This window comes from Ornithodoros turicata, chromosome 4 (assembly GCF_037126465.1).
Source record: "Ornithodoros turicata isolate Travis chromosome 4, ASM3712646v1, whole genome shotgun sequence".
NCBI lineage: Eukaryota > Metazoa > Arthropoda > Arachnida > Ixodida > Argasidae > Ornithodoros > Ornithodoros turicata.
Window position 1 is genome coordinate 66,083,371 of NC_088204.1, and position 15,806 is coordinate 66,099,176.

At 46.7% G+C, this 15,806-nt stretch overlaps 1 protein-coding gene across 1 annotated transcript; it reads left to right on the forward strand.

The window, feature by feature from the left end:
* The first annotated feature begins 9,648 nt into the window (after positions 1–9,648).
* LOC135391726 (uncharacterized) lies at positions 9,649–13,103 on the forward strand. The gene is made up of 2 exons (XM_064622142.1): positions 9,649–10,110; positions 11,015–13,103. Exons 1-2 carry the CDS (start codon positions 9,699–9,701, stop codon positions 13,015–13,017), a joined length of 2,415 nt encoding a protein of 804 aa, XP_064478212.1. The 5' UTR covers positions 9,649–9,698; the 3' UTR covers positions 13,018–13,103.
* Positions 13,104–15,806: the final 2,703 nt, after the last annotated feature.

Sequence of the window (15,806 nt, forward strand, 5' to 3'; positions counted from 1 at the left end):
CTTCAGCAGCGGCCTTCTCACTTATTATTAGTGATGTCACGAACCTGGCAAGGTTCGAGTTCGCAAAAGTTCGAAACTTTCGCACTTTGCTCAGAAAAATTCGCGAAAGTTCGTAAAAGTTCGACTTCACTGCGCATGCGCTGGCGTGACCTGCCCGTAAACGTAAACAGTCCAACGTACGCCACCCAAGGCGGTGGATGTAGTTCCGTAGACGGGCTTATGGCTTTTTTAAACAAACGGAAACAGACATCAAATAACAGATGATTTTAGAAGAAACATGAGAAAATTACGAATGAAATCAAACAAAAATCAACGTTGTATGACGTACCAAACGTATAAAAATTGAATTTTATCGCTAGTTTCTTCAAGGCAATCCGCCAGGCATCACGCCCCTCCAGACCCCCCCCCCCCCCAATGTGTAGAACCTAACCTGGACTAACCTCACTAAAGTGAGGTGATTTAACCCATTTTAACGGCTCTACCTTTCACAAAGTGGCAAGTTTCGATTCTGTTATGCTTAGCACTCCTGTGTTTCTCCTGCGCTAGAAGAGCATCAGGTGGGGTTCTTCAAATGCATATAAGCACCTCTAGACCACACATTCTTGTAATTCTTGTTTTTTTAATACTCGCTATATAGTTTTCTCTCACTTCGCTTCTCACTTCGTATATTATTTCACTTTTCACTCCGGCTAATTAGAAAAAGCCACAAGCGTGTCTAAGGAACTACACCCGAGTAAACAGACAGTCGGTAAGAAGAGCAAAGCACGTAAGGACAACTGCGCAAAACTGTTAGCAGTTCAATCTTAAATATACAAACTACGTTTACCACGAAGCCAGAACACTAGTGGGCTCTGGTCTGGGGACGACTTTCGTCGCTTACCTGCCATCCAAGGCCCAACGAAAAAAATCAGCTAAATTCAGCTGCGAACTTTTGCGAACATTTGCGAAACTGACATGAAATACAAAGGTTCGTCGAACCTTGCGAACCACTAGGTTCGCAGTCGAACCGCGGGTTCGCAAAAAGTTCGTGACATCATTGGACTCATTAAATCAATTGGAAGTCAGAGTCAAGGAAGTCAGAGAGGAAGTCGTGTTTTCGTTCAATTGGTTCCTTACTTCGTGATCTGGTCTTCGCCAGGCAACACTACAGAGCCTGGTTTCGCGAAGGCAGTTTAACTTCCAATTCAGTCAATGAGAAACAGTCCGCTTTCACACGTTGAACGTAGTCTGATTTCTCATTGAATCTCATTAAAATTGCGAGAAGTAAAAAAGGTCATGCCTACTACTTCCAGCAGGGGCAGAGAAGTGGTGGGAAAACGGCGGACCTCAGCATGGGCGTTCCCAGGATTTTTTCGGGGCGGGGGGGGGGGGGGGGACAACACCACTCTCTGTCCTGCGCACCACCATCGTCATTCCCCTCCATTTCCCCCTTTCCTTCCCAGGATACATGGAGCCGCCAATTCCGAGTAGGCTGGCCGCATCTTTCTAAAAGTTCAATACCTCCACATTTCAGCGCTTCAGAAATGAATTCGTCAAGGTGTTATCAAAACAAACATATTCAATATAGGAAGGGAGTTGCCTCAGGACAGAAGCCACCGATATTTCGAACAGAGACTGTTCTTCTTCTGGGCCCAGAAGAAGAACAGTCTCTGTTCGAAATATCGGCGGCTTCTGTCCTGAGGCAACTCCCTTCCTACATCTCTACCGGTTCGCTGGATTTCTACCCATCTATATTCAATATAGAAAGTTCGAAACTGAGGACGAATGTCTGGCTAAGAAGAGTGAGGGAAAGTGACGCTCGGCGACAACGACCAATGCCACCTACATACAGAAGGCCTGATCTGTAGAAAGTACTCATTAATAATAACACCACCACTACTACTACTACTATACTACTACTACTACTAATACTACTACTAATAATAATAGTGATACGTCCGCCAGTACGATCTGCCTAACCGACAAGGCTCCACCATTTATAGAATGAACTGATGACGAGGCCGCACTGTTCCACGGACACTGTTACAGTACTGCTTTTCTAAGGTTCCCGAATGAGGGATATATCGGCAATGTAACACTCTGCCCCATGCCTCATTGGTAGCGGTGGTGGTGCCGGTGGAAGGGTTCGCCGTTGTCGGCCTCACAGAGGTGGACAACGTCACGACTGACGCCCTGGGGGAATGTGCGTCCTGGGCCGACTTCTAAGGGAACTGTGCCGACATATGTGTGAAAGCGTCTGAGGAAAACCCCACACAGCACAGCCGGCACTGGGATTCGAACCCGGGTACCTCCCACTCTCCCATGCCTCATTGTGCGTCACGTTCCCCTACTCTTCTGCCAGTGAAAGTGCAATTAAATCTAAGAGAAATAAAAGACGCGCGCAAACAGACAACCTATAGAACACTGACCGCTGGTTCGCTCATTATATGTCGAAACCGAAACCAAAGCTTCATTCGCGAGAACCGTGTTCTCTGAAACGTCCCCCCTGTTCTCTAAAACGTAGTCGATGCAACGGGCCTACCTTTCGCTAAAATGTAATTCGCTAAAGTATGACCTCATCTCTAAAACGTTTTATTCACTAAGACCGGGCTCCCTAAACATTAGGGGAACCCACACAAACGGAGTGGATGGGTCGGGAGAATTAGTCTTGTTGTTAAAACAGTCAAATGTAGTCAGAATGTCAAATACAATGCTGGCACATCCAAACAGCTTGGTAAGAGTAGCCTGTTTGATTCTCTCTCCTCTGTTATTCCGGCCTTAGCCTAGCTGGGTAAAGGCCACCAAGAACAGGCTATCTGTCAAGTGATATGCGCGGTTCACAGAAAAAAGGCGCGCAGGTTGCCGTGTGTGTAGAGAATAAAATACGGGAATAGTGTTATTCAATACCACGTTATGTACAAGAGTTCTGTCAAGCAGTGAATAAAGCGGCACGCATGCTTTCTTTGTGTAGCAAACGTTTATTCGATATCTGCATGCTTCGACGAATACTTGGCGACGCCATTGCTGTAGCAGTGGTGGAGGTCTTCAGTCGTGTGCACTATCACTACGGCGAAGCAGGAGGCATACACGTGTCGTTATTTATCGACCGTTGATGGGCTTCACTTTGGACATCCACTTGTCCTAAAAATAGCAGCGAGGAAATTTGGTGTCAATGTCGCGAAGAAGTAGTAGGCCTAGTCCGCAGCGGTTTAAGCCATTCGGAACGTTCGGTTCGATGTACGGCGTTTGCAAAATGCCAGGTGCCGTCGTTCAGGAGACACTGATACGGATTGGATCTGTACAGGAGCACATCTTCTCTCGTGACAGGAAAGATGAGTAAGTCCGGGCCTTTGAGGATGGTGCTATCCGTTTATTGATCTTTCCTCTTCTCGCACTGGGAACTTGCAATGAGCGCCGCTTGGATTTCGAGGGCCCTGAAGCCTTTGTCCGCGACGTGTGCTTTCGCGCTTACGAGCCAGGATGCTGTCCATACTAGTTGGGGACACTGAGGCGAATTGTATCTGTACGCGTTCACATCTTCCCTCGTGGCAGGAAAGATGAGCAAGTCCCTTGGCCTTTGAGGATGATGCTGTCCCCATTTATTGATCTTTTCTCTTCTCACACTGTGTACAAGCGATGAGCTCTGCTTGCATTTCGAGAGCCCCGAAGCCTCTGTTCGCGAAGCGTGCTCTCGTGTTCACAAGCAAGTCGAAAAAGCGGGCGTTGTACTGAAGGAGAAAGAGACGGTCGTATCAGGTCATTGAGAAGGATTTCGTTTGTCGTCCTAGATGGAATGCTGACCATTGTTCGGATCGAACTGACGTGGCCGTAAATGATTTGGTGTCCCCCAATAGTGATGCAAGCAGTTTCGAAGAGCAGTTTGAAACTAAAGAGTACACCACGTGCCAGTCCATTGGTCTTAACGAGTATCTTGAGTCCAGTGTGCATTTTCACGTGTATTGCACCAACAGCCACGTCTGTCACTCCATAGTTCTCCATGATACGCTCACTCTGCCCACGTCATGTGATGTCTCCGACTTCACTAATTGCTTCGTGTACACTTGACGCACTCTGTGCACACAAGTGAAGCAAGTGCCGGCCGAAGTAATTAACAGCCTTAGATACTTGCCGCAAGCTGACCATGTGGGGTACCAGTACAAATAAGTTAGTCCTTGTAAGCAGCTTAAACGATGACTCCGTTCTAATAATCTCATTCGACAAAGAGAGCAAGGTGATGACATGTATGTTGTTACTCAACCGAGTAATGGTGAGTTGCTTGATGGAACGTTTATGGACGACACCTAACACCGACACCGACACCACTCGCGGCCTTTCGTGACACCGTCAAAAATTCCGTAATCTTACTCACAAGTGACTGCTAACTCCGTTGCCGGCATATGTGCCGTAACCTAGTTATTGCAAAATTCGTTTGGACTGCATGCGAATGACACTTACATTACTTAAACTGCGAGCCCAGTCTGGAACTGTGTCGTGTGCACCCCAAACAGATTTTATGCAACATATAGGTTACGGCAAATATGCCGGGAACAGAGTTAGCACTCACTTGCACAGTAAAATTGCGGAATTCTTTTCTTACAGTGTGCACCTCTGTTCTCAGTTGCGTCAATCATGGTGAACGCCATTGATGTCGCTCACTTGAACGTAAAAGAGGGTGCTGCGTTGAGGATACTCCAGGCTGTGTTGACGTGTCATCTACATCGCTTATCCAATCACCTTGTAATCGAAACAGAACAGACTCGCCTGTGTCAGAGGAGCGGGCTGGTTCGAGCCGCTGTTTTCCTCAGTTAGACTTCCAGCTTCCTCTACGCGGGGCCGGCGTGAGAAATTGAGGGCCATGTCTCGATAACATAGTCCAAGTATTTATCCTTTAAATGATTACGACGGGCCTTGGGTCGTGCGGTCCCTTTAAGAGACTCCGCAGAGATTTCAGTGGGGCCCTGGTAACTTGGGCAATGCACACTTGCTGTTAGATTCCCTGTCACTAATATCTGCCACCTCCAGCTCCTCAAACATACATTTTTGTCTCTCATACCCAGTCACACATGGGTCCCCGTGGGTTTCCACTCGAAATTCCACAACGGACAGCGAAATATACTGCCATTTCGATGACCGCCATATGCCTCAGACATCCAGGTCCCCGCAGGCAACATGAAGTCTTTGTTGTATTCGTCTGTCTGTTTCGGTGCCATTTAGTTCCGCTCAGTTTCTACATGCATAGTGCAGGAACTTGCACATTTCCCATGTGCACAGACAGCGGGCAGAATGAGACAGTCGAGCATATCTTACTACACTGTAGAACATTTGATCATTTGAGGCAGTTCACACGGGAAGGTGGAGTCGGTCCGTGGCATCTTGCATCAGATCATTAATTATTCTTCGCTTCTATACGTCACATACAGAGGTGGGGAGTAATGCATTACTTTTGAGTAGTGAGTAATGGCAATGCAGGGTTGCATTACTCATTACTTTCGTCGATTGTTCATTGTCCACGTGAAGCTTGGGAACATCCAGGTTTTTTTCAACCCGCCTTTAGCAACGAGCTCAGGGCAAGAAAGACAGAGAAGGGCTCATTCTGGGGAATTCTGCAACTGCTGGCGGTGTGTGTCACAGGTGTCCACATTATGACATCACCGACTTTCTCCTGTACGTACCTATTTGGGATAAACGAGAATCAACGAAACATACTGTGGGTCATTTCTTGCAGGTCGGCGTGTAAGCGAATCATGGACTTCTTGGAGAAAAATTGGTTGATTACCATGAACAGTGAAATTCAAACGGCTTCGTAACGGATATGTATTTTCGTCTATGATGTCTTTTCCTGAGACCTTAGCACCAGTGCTCGTTGGTGTCTGTTGCCGTGTAAATGTTCGGACTCCCGGCGATCTGCCCTGCAACTTCTGTGCCCCGTAGCTTGGCAAGTTTGTTTCCTTGCAAGGTATCAGCTTTTAGTCCGTCGCGCAACTCGTATCAGCAGCGAAGAGGAACGACAATTTCTTCTTTGTCATTGTTGTTGCGGCTGGCACTATCATCAATGCGCATAGAAGCCAAGATGCGGTACCCGGCATGATAAGATGTCTGCGTGATTTCGGGTGGAGCGAACCATAAGGTGGTATATGGATACATATCTCCGCGAAGCGTGCTTTGGCGCTTACGCGAAATCTCGTATCGGGAAATCTCATGAATTACAGGGGAGTGGTTGATAAAATTCAGGGGGAGTGTGCACCTCCCTGGGGAGTGGGGGTAATGAACCTGGAAAGGACCGCAATTATAGCAAAGTACCATAGCGTAAACAGCTTAGCGGTATAGTTATTAGGCATTCGTATATACAATTCGTCAATGAAAACTCCACTTGACACACCAACAGAAACAAATGAGCTTCTTTTCCAAATGATACATTGACAATGACATTGACATACATTGACATTACAATGTTTATGGGATCCGGTTGCTAGAAAGCTATGGTATCAGATTGTGGAATATGCTGCCATCCGACTTAAAATATGGCAAGCATTTTGTGCGCAGCTTACGTCGCTATGTGATGAACAGCTCAACCATTCTTTCATCTTAATTATTTTGCTGTAAAATTGTAGTGTAAGTGTATGTGGATAATATTTTTAATGTCGTTGCACTGCTTCTCAGGGTCTTTCTATCTGACTGTGAATTAATGTTATTGAGGATGAGCTGTGGGAGTCAATACTAGCCTGTGCTAATGACACCCATAATTTCATCCCTAAGCTTTGTATTTAGTCATTTTAATTCCATACTTCACTAAACAATAAACAATTTGAAAGGCGTTGCAAGTTCTTCGTACACAGTTCTTCACGAACGATTATCCCAACGTTCAGGAGCACTGAAATTGTCGGTTTACACATGTATTGTTGATTTTGCTTGCATTTTCATCGTGAAAAAGAAAAAATCAGGGAAAGAGAAATAATTAAAAATTTTCACACAATGACCCTCGTACATAACTACTCCATCGATTTCTTTTTCTTTTTTTTTTCTCTGCGCCTCGCTGTGCTCCGTATATAGTTTTTCGCGCATGATATCCGGAGAGGCTGCCGCTATGCTGTAAGCCCATAAACTTAGTGTAATAATTAAGATGTCATTCTATGCACTTGTCTCCACTATTACTTCCCAGTTATCATATTACTTACAGTGTAGTTTATCAAAATACACGTTCAGACCAGATCGCTATAACTACTTGCTGAGGTTCATGAGTCACAAGAACTGCTCGAATGTGAATGTACTTCCTAACTTGACAGGAGCAGCACTACATCGAGCAAGGATAAAAACGATGCCTGAAAACCTGGTTTCATTCCAAATTCTTCATTATTGGTGTGTGCGTGCGTGTGTGTGTGTGTGTGGGGGGGGGGGGCAGCTTTATTCTATTTAGTGGTCAAGAGCCCTCGGAACACAGAATAACTAACTTCAAGCCATGCACATGCGGCCAGCGTGTGTGAGAGCCCTGATCTAAGCATTGATTCATCTTAAGCGAGAAATAAATACTGTACCCGAGGGCGCGTAGCACTTGTTTAGCGTTATCTCCAAATACGGTATTTAGTTCTGCTGCAAAATCTCTGTTGCGAAGAAGTCGCGTTTGATCATATCATTGCCACTCGCAGACGCCAAATTGTCCATATCTTCCATTTCATTTAGTAATAACTCTGGATATAAACATGATATCGAAGATGTCATCACTTAATTACGTAGTCTGTATATCCATGCTTAATAGCTATGAGTCCGCGGCCCATACCTGTTTCCCTAGCTAGAACCTGCGAAGTAGCGTTTGGTCAAATCAATCATTTTCAAGCGACCAAAGGACAAACAGAAGACAAGATCACACACAAGTCGCTCTGTTGTTGTTTCGTGTTTGTTCTTTGGCCGCTTGTGGATTTACACCAACCAGCCCAATCTATATACTTCAGACATTTTGCCAAATCGTCGCCCAAGTGGCACTCACTGGCGCCAATTTGTCAGTTTCCTCTATTTTAGCTCGTAATAACTCTTGATACCAGTTTGATACCGACGGTATCATCATAAAATTACGCAGCCTGTGTGTCGTCTGCGGACCGTAGCTGCTGTTCTTGCTGCACTCTTAGAACTCGCATTTAGTCAATTTGTCGTCCAGAAGGCTATCACAGGCGCCAACCTGCCAATTTTATCCGGCAATCTCCCGATGTCTGGAAAGTCTCATGCTCGTTCCCACAGTTATACATCACTTCTTATTCTTTATTTACGCGAATGCTCCCGGGCGCGCTATCGGTGTTGTTATCAGGTCGGGGCGCGAAAAGGGAATTATTCGCCTCAGATATGTCCTCCTCTCCCTGCCCAGATCTGTTCCTCCTCACGTACTCACGCACCACCCTGTAAACTTAGCTTCCTTGCGTAGTCATCTGCTGTCAGGTCAAGCCGAGTTTCAGAGGGGGGTGTCCCTGAATGCTGCTCTTATAAGGCATATATATAAACAATGAAGAATACTCATGCGTTGGACGTGTGAGGCTTATGCCTTGAATCATAAATGTAATGCCTTCGATAATGTAACTTCGATAAGGTAATTGGATTACTAACCTCGAAAAACTAACGCATTAGTTTTTATAGTTAGTTTTTATTTCCCCTAGTCCATGTAACGTATGTACCTTCTGGTTTTTCACGTGCTCTGTCTCACACTCACACACACTGCTGTACTGCATCTCAGTTCCTCTTTTTTCCCCACTGCCTCTACGCACATATTCATCAGACTCGTAGAACAGGATGGCAGTTGATGTTCCGAGGTTGGAACACATAGAAAGGACAAATACATACAAAGCCTCTAGTGTCAAAGAAATTAATGATGAAGGAAGTCACTGGAAATGTTAGCCAGCTGTAGGAGTCGAACCCACATCTTCTGGATTCTCACCACATCTCTTACCAATTGAGCTAAGCTAACCATGACCTACTACTATACTAGAGACCTGGACATCCGCAATGCTCCCAGCACCGGGGTAGTAGTTCTGGCAATCGCCGCTTGGCTATGGGATTTGGCGCTAGCTCGCACTATTCGTTCCCACGTGACTTGTCGAAACCGCGGCGATGTATGGTAGGCTGTGTTGACAACGACGAAGCAGTATAAGAGAGATAATAGCGCGTGCTTAGCAACAGCCTGTGTATCCCTGCGTAGCAGACTGAAGGCGGTGGCAAGGGTTATTCCCTCTCCCCAATAATGCTATGTGGCGCTTGCAGCGGTCACTAACGTAACTAACCCGTGACCCGTCTCTCCCATAGGGGATCGCCAGCTGTCCAGGTCTCTAGTATAGTAGTAGGTCGTGAAGCTAACATACCTCCCCAGCGACTTCCAAGGTTGCCTCAACTGAAGAGACAAACCAACCAATCTCTCACTCATTCCACTTTCAGTCATATGTTTTCTCACTCATACACACGGTAATCCAGAAGATTTGGGTTCGAGTCGTACAGCTGGCTCACCTTTTCAGTGACTTCCTTCTTCATGACAGAGCAATGGTGGTAGTGATGGTGGAGGTCATAGTTAGGAAACATAGTCACGTTTAGACAATAATTTAGCCCTGGCCATTGGTGGATGACAGCAAGAGACGAAAGAAGAAGAATCCAGTCAACATATGCTCACGTTCACCAGCCATTACAGAAGAAGAAGTTTTTCGTAGTTCTATCTCATTCCATTCGAAGCGACCGTGGCGTCAGTGCCTATGGATTCAGCTGCTGATAAACCGGCGAATAAGCGCAAGGCTTCGGCTGCTTCCAAGAGCTCGAAGGCATCCTCAGGTTCACGGAAGAGCAAGTCGTCCGAAGCTTCGACGAAGCCTGACGATGTGCGCGGAAAATTGGCGGATCCTGCTCAGGTTAGACAGGACACCCTGACTGCAGCTGCATCGCACAAGAGTGAGTTGCAGTTGGCGAGGTCTCAAAAGTTCCTGTCGAAGGAAACGGGCGAGGCAATTCGAAGCAAAATGCAGAAAAACCTGCCGGAGGAGACTTCGAAACTGAAGCAAGTAGAAAAGCGCTTTGAACGCAAGCTCGGAGAACGTAGTAAAGAGGACCATACCCTTTCGACTGTTTCTACTCGTCACCCAACAGACAACACTGCTGAAAAGGAAGGCCGTAAGTTAGATTGTTTGTCAAGGTTGGTGTTGCAGAGGGTACAGATTCTCCTTCGGGAAACATTTCATACGATGCTCACACACATCGTGTGCGTGAGACGCCAGCGTTACGATAGGAGAAAAATGGCGCTCGGTATACCAAGGCCGCCTAGGTAAAGAAACATGGAGGAAACATGGAGGAAACATGGAGTAAGGAGCAGATGTAATCGACAGGATTACATTCTGAGTCACGCTATCAGATTGTTGGTCAACGCTAGTGACATCCCTCGTAGTGGTCGTGCATAGATTTAGCGTCAACCACTCAGTAAAACTCTTCGGGAAGACGTTCGCGTTACTCTCTCACACCCTTGTAAGTGTAAGTATACCACATAGCGCGTAGATGGCATGATATAGGGTGCTTTCACATGACGTCAAACAAACGCATTTGACCGCCATCGTGGTGGTCACCTTTCTAGCCCAGCTGCCGACATTATCTAGAATTGAATAGAAAATGAAGCCTCCTAAGCAGCAAAACCCACCAGTCGAGTGCAATAAGGGTGGACGTGCAGGTGAAAGGCCTTGAACAGATTCGTGAAGCTGAAGAACATTGATAAGACCATACCGTGCACCCCTATTGCACTGCATGTTGCTCCGTAACTTTCTTTTATCCCGAACACAATTCATTATCGGTCTGAAAGAAAGCTTCACTGTTAGCGATACAACCCAAGCAACACAGTGTACTGAAAGTCCAGTGCAATACGGGAGGACGGGTAGGTGGAAGGAACAGACTTGTGAAACTCGAGAACACTAATAAGACACATACCGTACACGCCTATTGCACTCGAACATTTCAGTACATTGTGCTGCTTGGGAAGTACATGTCAGCTGAGTGAGCTCTTAACACGTGTCGTGTCATCTCGTAACAGGCAGCAAGATAAGCAAGGTACCAGGGATAACTCAGTTCTTCATATGCGTTCTTTTTGTGGCTGTCGTCATCTCGGTCACCATCACAGTTGTTCTTCTCTACCGATGGTTCTTCCCAGAAAAGGGCGTTCTATGCAACACAGACGAATGCAGGCACGTCTTATCCAATATCGAGCAGCTGCTCAGCCATAACATCGATCCTTGCGATGATTTCTATGGTTACGTCTGTGGCAAGTGGGCTGACAAATCCAATTCCGGTTTCCTTGGCGACGTCATCAGTATATACAACCAGACATTGATAGACGCCCTCTTTTCCCAACAGTCCCTGGAACGATCGAGGCTTGGAAGACACGTGTTTTCCGGAATTTACCGCAAGTGCGACGATTACATCAAGAGAGGTAAAGGTTCCTTCCAGGATGCCATGGAAGATATCAGCAGATTAATCGACATTGACAAGTTACGAGAAGCCAGAGACGCCTCAGCTTTATTCGCCTATCTTACGGGTCTTGTTTTGAAGACTGGCGTTTATACATTCTTTACAATCGAATTTGATATAGTCGGTAAGGTATCAACCATGTATATCAGCCTCGGTCGTTCCATCCAACAAAAAATTTCCGCCGGGCATGATTTGTCTGTCATCGATGTCACCACCATATCGAATTTGACTCGCAGTTTTCTGAAGAGGAGCGTATTCGGTCTCAACGTGACAAACGAAACAAATGCTGACGTCCTATTCGACATCGACGAAGACGTCCATCAAAACTTGCTGAAGCCCGCCCTGTTGCCAGAAAAAATACGTTTCAGGAACATAGGCGCAGTGACCTTGATAACAACTCTAGTAGACGTCATCAACAGGATTGTGCCTTCAGAGCTTCGAGTAGGACTCGACGATGTGGTTTTGGTATCTGGTATTGATTCCATACAGAGTATCAACCTTGCCTTCAAGCGCCGACCGTTTCCAGAGCAGAAGTACTACTGCATCGTCAACCTGCTTGCCGAATTCCTTCGGTACAATATCTACAGGGAACATTTCCAGCACGACTACAAGCTCCACACAATGGTCTGTCTCAGCGCCACCAAGGCAGTCCTTATCAACACCTGGCAGTACTTGGTCGCCCAGTTGGCTGTGGAGTACAGCTACGCGGAGATAACGAGAGACATGGCGGTTATGGCGAAAAATGCTATAGCCAACGGAAGAGAATTCGATATATTTGACAGTTCCTTGCAATCTACCGTCAAGAGTATATTAAGCGACATGAAGATAGCCGTGTACGACGGCCTGGGTTTACCGCGTTCCGACATCGACTACAACTCGTGGAACCCGCAGGGAACGTTTTTTCAGTCTTTGATGGACGCGGCACGTTGCACACGGGCAATACTCTACAAGACGTTTTATAATCGGAACACGGACGTAGCGGCACAGTATCAGTACAACGCCACAATTGCGTACGCAGATCCCTTCTTGTACGTTCCGACGGCTTACCAGCGTAGTCCACTCTTGCACGCCGGCCAGGGGCTCCCACTGTACATCAATTTGGTCTCTCTCGGTCCTTTGTTGGTGGTGGAGATGCTGCGAGGAATTGCTGGACCCCTTCGAGACTCCGCGAGGGCGGAAAAACAGTTGGGTAACGCGATGTCTTGCACGAAGAAAGTTGGTTCACTAATAGGCCTCGACATGGTGAACTTCACAGAGGCGCAACCTTGGGACAACGATGTTGTGCTGTGGTACTTTGCGTTTCGCTTCCTCTACTTAGAAGTGCAGAACGTGGTAATGTCACGGGGCAATGATGTCTTCAGGGAACACTGGCCCACTGCCCAGTGGTATTTCTTCATTCGGTTTTGCATGATTTCTTGTACGTCGCGAGATGACGGTTCAAGCCGAGAGCCTCCAAGAAGCTTCAAGGAACGATGCTTGGTTCACCTGCTTGCACACAAGGATTTTTCAGTCCGTTTCAGATGCTCGGCGAGACCTAATTTCAGAACTATGGACTGTGCCAACGACTAGAGGTTCTCTAGTTTCTAGTTTTTGCTGTAATAATCCTGAGATATATTTGCTGGTATATATTTGAGATATTGAGACTTCGACGTTGAGACTTCGTGTTGTGTCTGTCCTTTCTTGTTCCCTAGTCTCGGGGTTTTACATTATGCATATATTTGCTGTCCGAAAAAAAAAAAAAAAAACTAGAAACAGTACAAACTTTCCGTTTCGTTTTCGTTTCGTCTTGTTTAATATCAGAACAGACAACACTACCAGTCAGCGTGTAAATTAGTAAATTAGTTCTTGCTAAAGAGTCATGGCTGACATCAACGTCGTGTGCGCTCAGAAAACGAGCAGTTTTAGCATAGCCCTCGTGTACCAGGCATTGCTTGTGCTCAGTTCCTCGACATCCATTTGAAAACAAGAGTGTTTCAAAGTCAAACTCGTAAAGACTGCCTCTGAATTTGTTCAAAGGAAGACCCGCAAGACGTGAGAATCTCAATGCCGTCGAGAGAAGTGAGAATTTCCACGACTAGCCTAGAGCCGTGCTTAATAGAGTCTATAGGCGAGAATTGGATCGAGACTAAATGGCGCAAGAAGCTATCTATCCGGGAGTATTGGAACATGTATTAGAACACACCCAACGTGACCCAGTCGACTTTTGAGCTTGGAACCGCAATCGCGCGCCGAGACGGACTCTATTAAACAATGTGTAGAAAAAAAATGTTGCTGAAAATATTTCGACTGCTTTTTGTGAGATAGTACTGCTTGCGACACGGTTATCAGAAATCATTGTCCCGCTGGTTATCGCATTCTAAATCTCCTTTTGTTGCAAGACCGTTCGTTTTGAGTAATAAACATGTGCAGCATGTGGCCTGCCTTCAAATATAATACAGACACAGCATTTCAGAGGGCAACCAACGAAGCGTGTACTGTGGACACACTGATCGGCAGTTCCAGACAACCGTCTCATGAAGCAGAAGCTACCCAAGCAGCACAATGTACTGCAATGTAGTGCAATAGGGGTGGACGGGTAGGTGGAAGGCCTTGAAGAAACTCGTGAAACTAAATAACACTGATAAGACACATACCGTCCACCCCTATTGCACTTGACTTCCAGTACATTGTGCTGCTTGGGCATTGGAAGTACATAATCCGCTTCAACCGGCAGCACCGGTCTGAAAACTCGAGCCCCTCCCGATCAAGGTTGGGCACTTATTTTTTCTCGTTCGTTTTCTTTCTTCTTTTCTTCTATTATTTTCGTGTCTGGGAACGTGCCCCGCACCAGGAAGTCGGGGCCTGAGCCTCAGTAGCACGTTCTTTACTGGCACTGTGGTACATAAGGGTTAAGCTTGAAACAGCATTTTCACCAGATTTTTTTCATTTTGTCTGGTAGTTTACCCACCTCCATTACTTCAGCGACATGAAGGCAATATGGATTCTTTCAGTTTTGTTTGCTGACGGCACACGCATATCATGACGCCTCTCCTGATAGCACAATACGTAAAACAGACATAACAGCCCTTTTCTCGTCTGCTGATCCGGAACATACGTACCTTTGTTTACCTGCAGCCACACTTTTTTTTCTTCTTCCTAGCATTGACAACTGCCGGGCAACTGCAATCATGTACTGCAGAATTGCAAAACTGCGGAAGATCGAACAACATTTCTTGACCCCAACGTTGGAAACCAGTATAGCTTATCGTAAGCCCTAGCAGCACCGTAAACAGCAACAACTTTATTGGGTGGCGACACACCTGGGGCGGCCGGGAAGCTCTCGCACTGGCTCGCCGTTGGTGTTACTGGTATTAGAACGCGCCCTCATCGGACTCTGCACTCGACCAGCGGTGACATCGGCGAACGGCCTCCTCAGTTCATTTGTTCGGAATAAATTTAAATTTCCGATTTTCATTCGATTTCCACTTGCAGTATTTTTCGGCACTCGGGAATTTCATTTGTTCGAATTGGACGCGTTCCTTGAATTACTCTATTTTCGACATTGGCGTACGGCGTTCTTCCTAATCATATTACTTAGTTTCAGAGTGATGATGTACCGTTGGTCGCCATCACAGTGTAAGATAAAGGTGTATCTTTATCTTACACCGTGGTCGCCATTACCCTCGTCAAGACTGCGAGGAGAAATCAAAAAGGTAATGCCTACTATTTCCAGCAGGGGCAGAGAAGTGGTGGAAAGACGATGCACCTCATCATGGGCGTTCCCAGGATTTTTTTCAGGGGGTGGAGGGGTGGGCAAAGTGCTTCTAGGGGAGGCAAGAGTGCCCCCTATCACGTCTTTTCTGGAGGCGGCCTTTGCGCACTGTGTGATGGGGGGCACAGTCCTCCTTGCCTCCCCCCCTCCCGGTACGCTCATGGACCTCAGGTCCTTTTCTACCACCTTGAAGATCACATCGAGATCGACAATTGTGTCGATTTCATGCGGCTTAGTGCGTCTTGTTACTGGTTGTCGTGGAACAGTGGTAGCGACGTCGGGAACCGGCACTTGGCCGTAGGAAAGTGGCTACAGAGCAGGAGCGGCATAGTTAGGGTAGTCACCTCTTGACATTAAGAAGGGGAAAGAGGGATTAAGAGGGGTCTATTACGAAGCCATGCTCAACGAGAGAAGAAATGCTGAAAGGGAAAGTTCTCTCCGCATGGAGTGACTACGCCAACCACGCAGGCGGCTGGCCTGATGCAGGGACCATCCCAGGAGGCTATCGAGGAAGAGTAGTGGATTCAGGGGTGTGGAAAGGTTGGGCGATAGCCTTCTTTCAAGACGATGGCATATACGCTGGGCTCTCACCTACTTCCACTAGGCG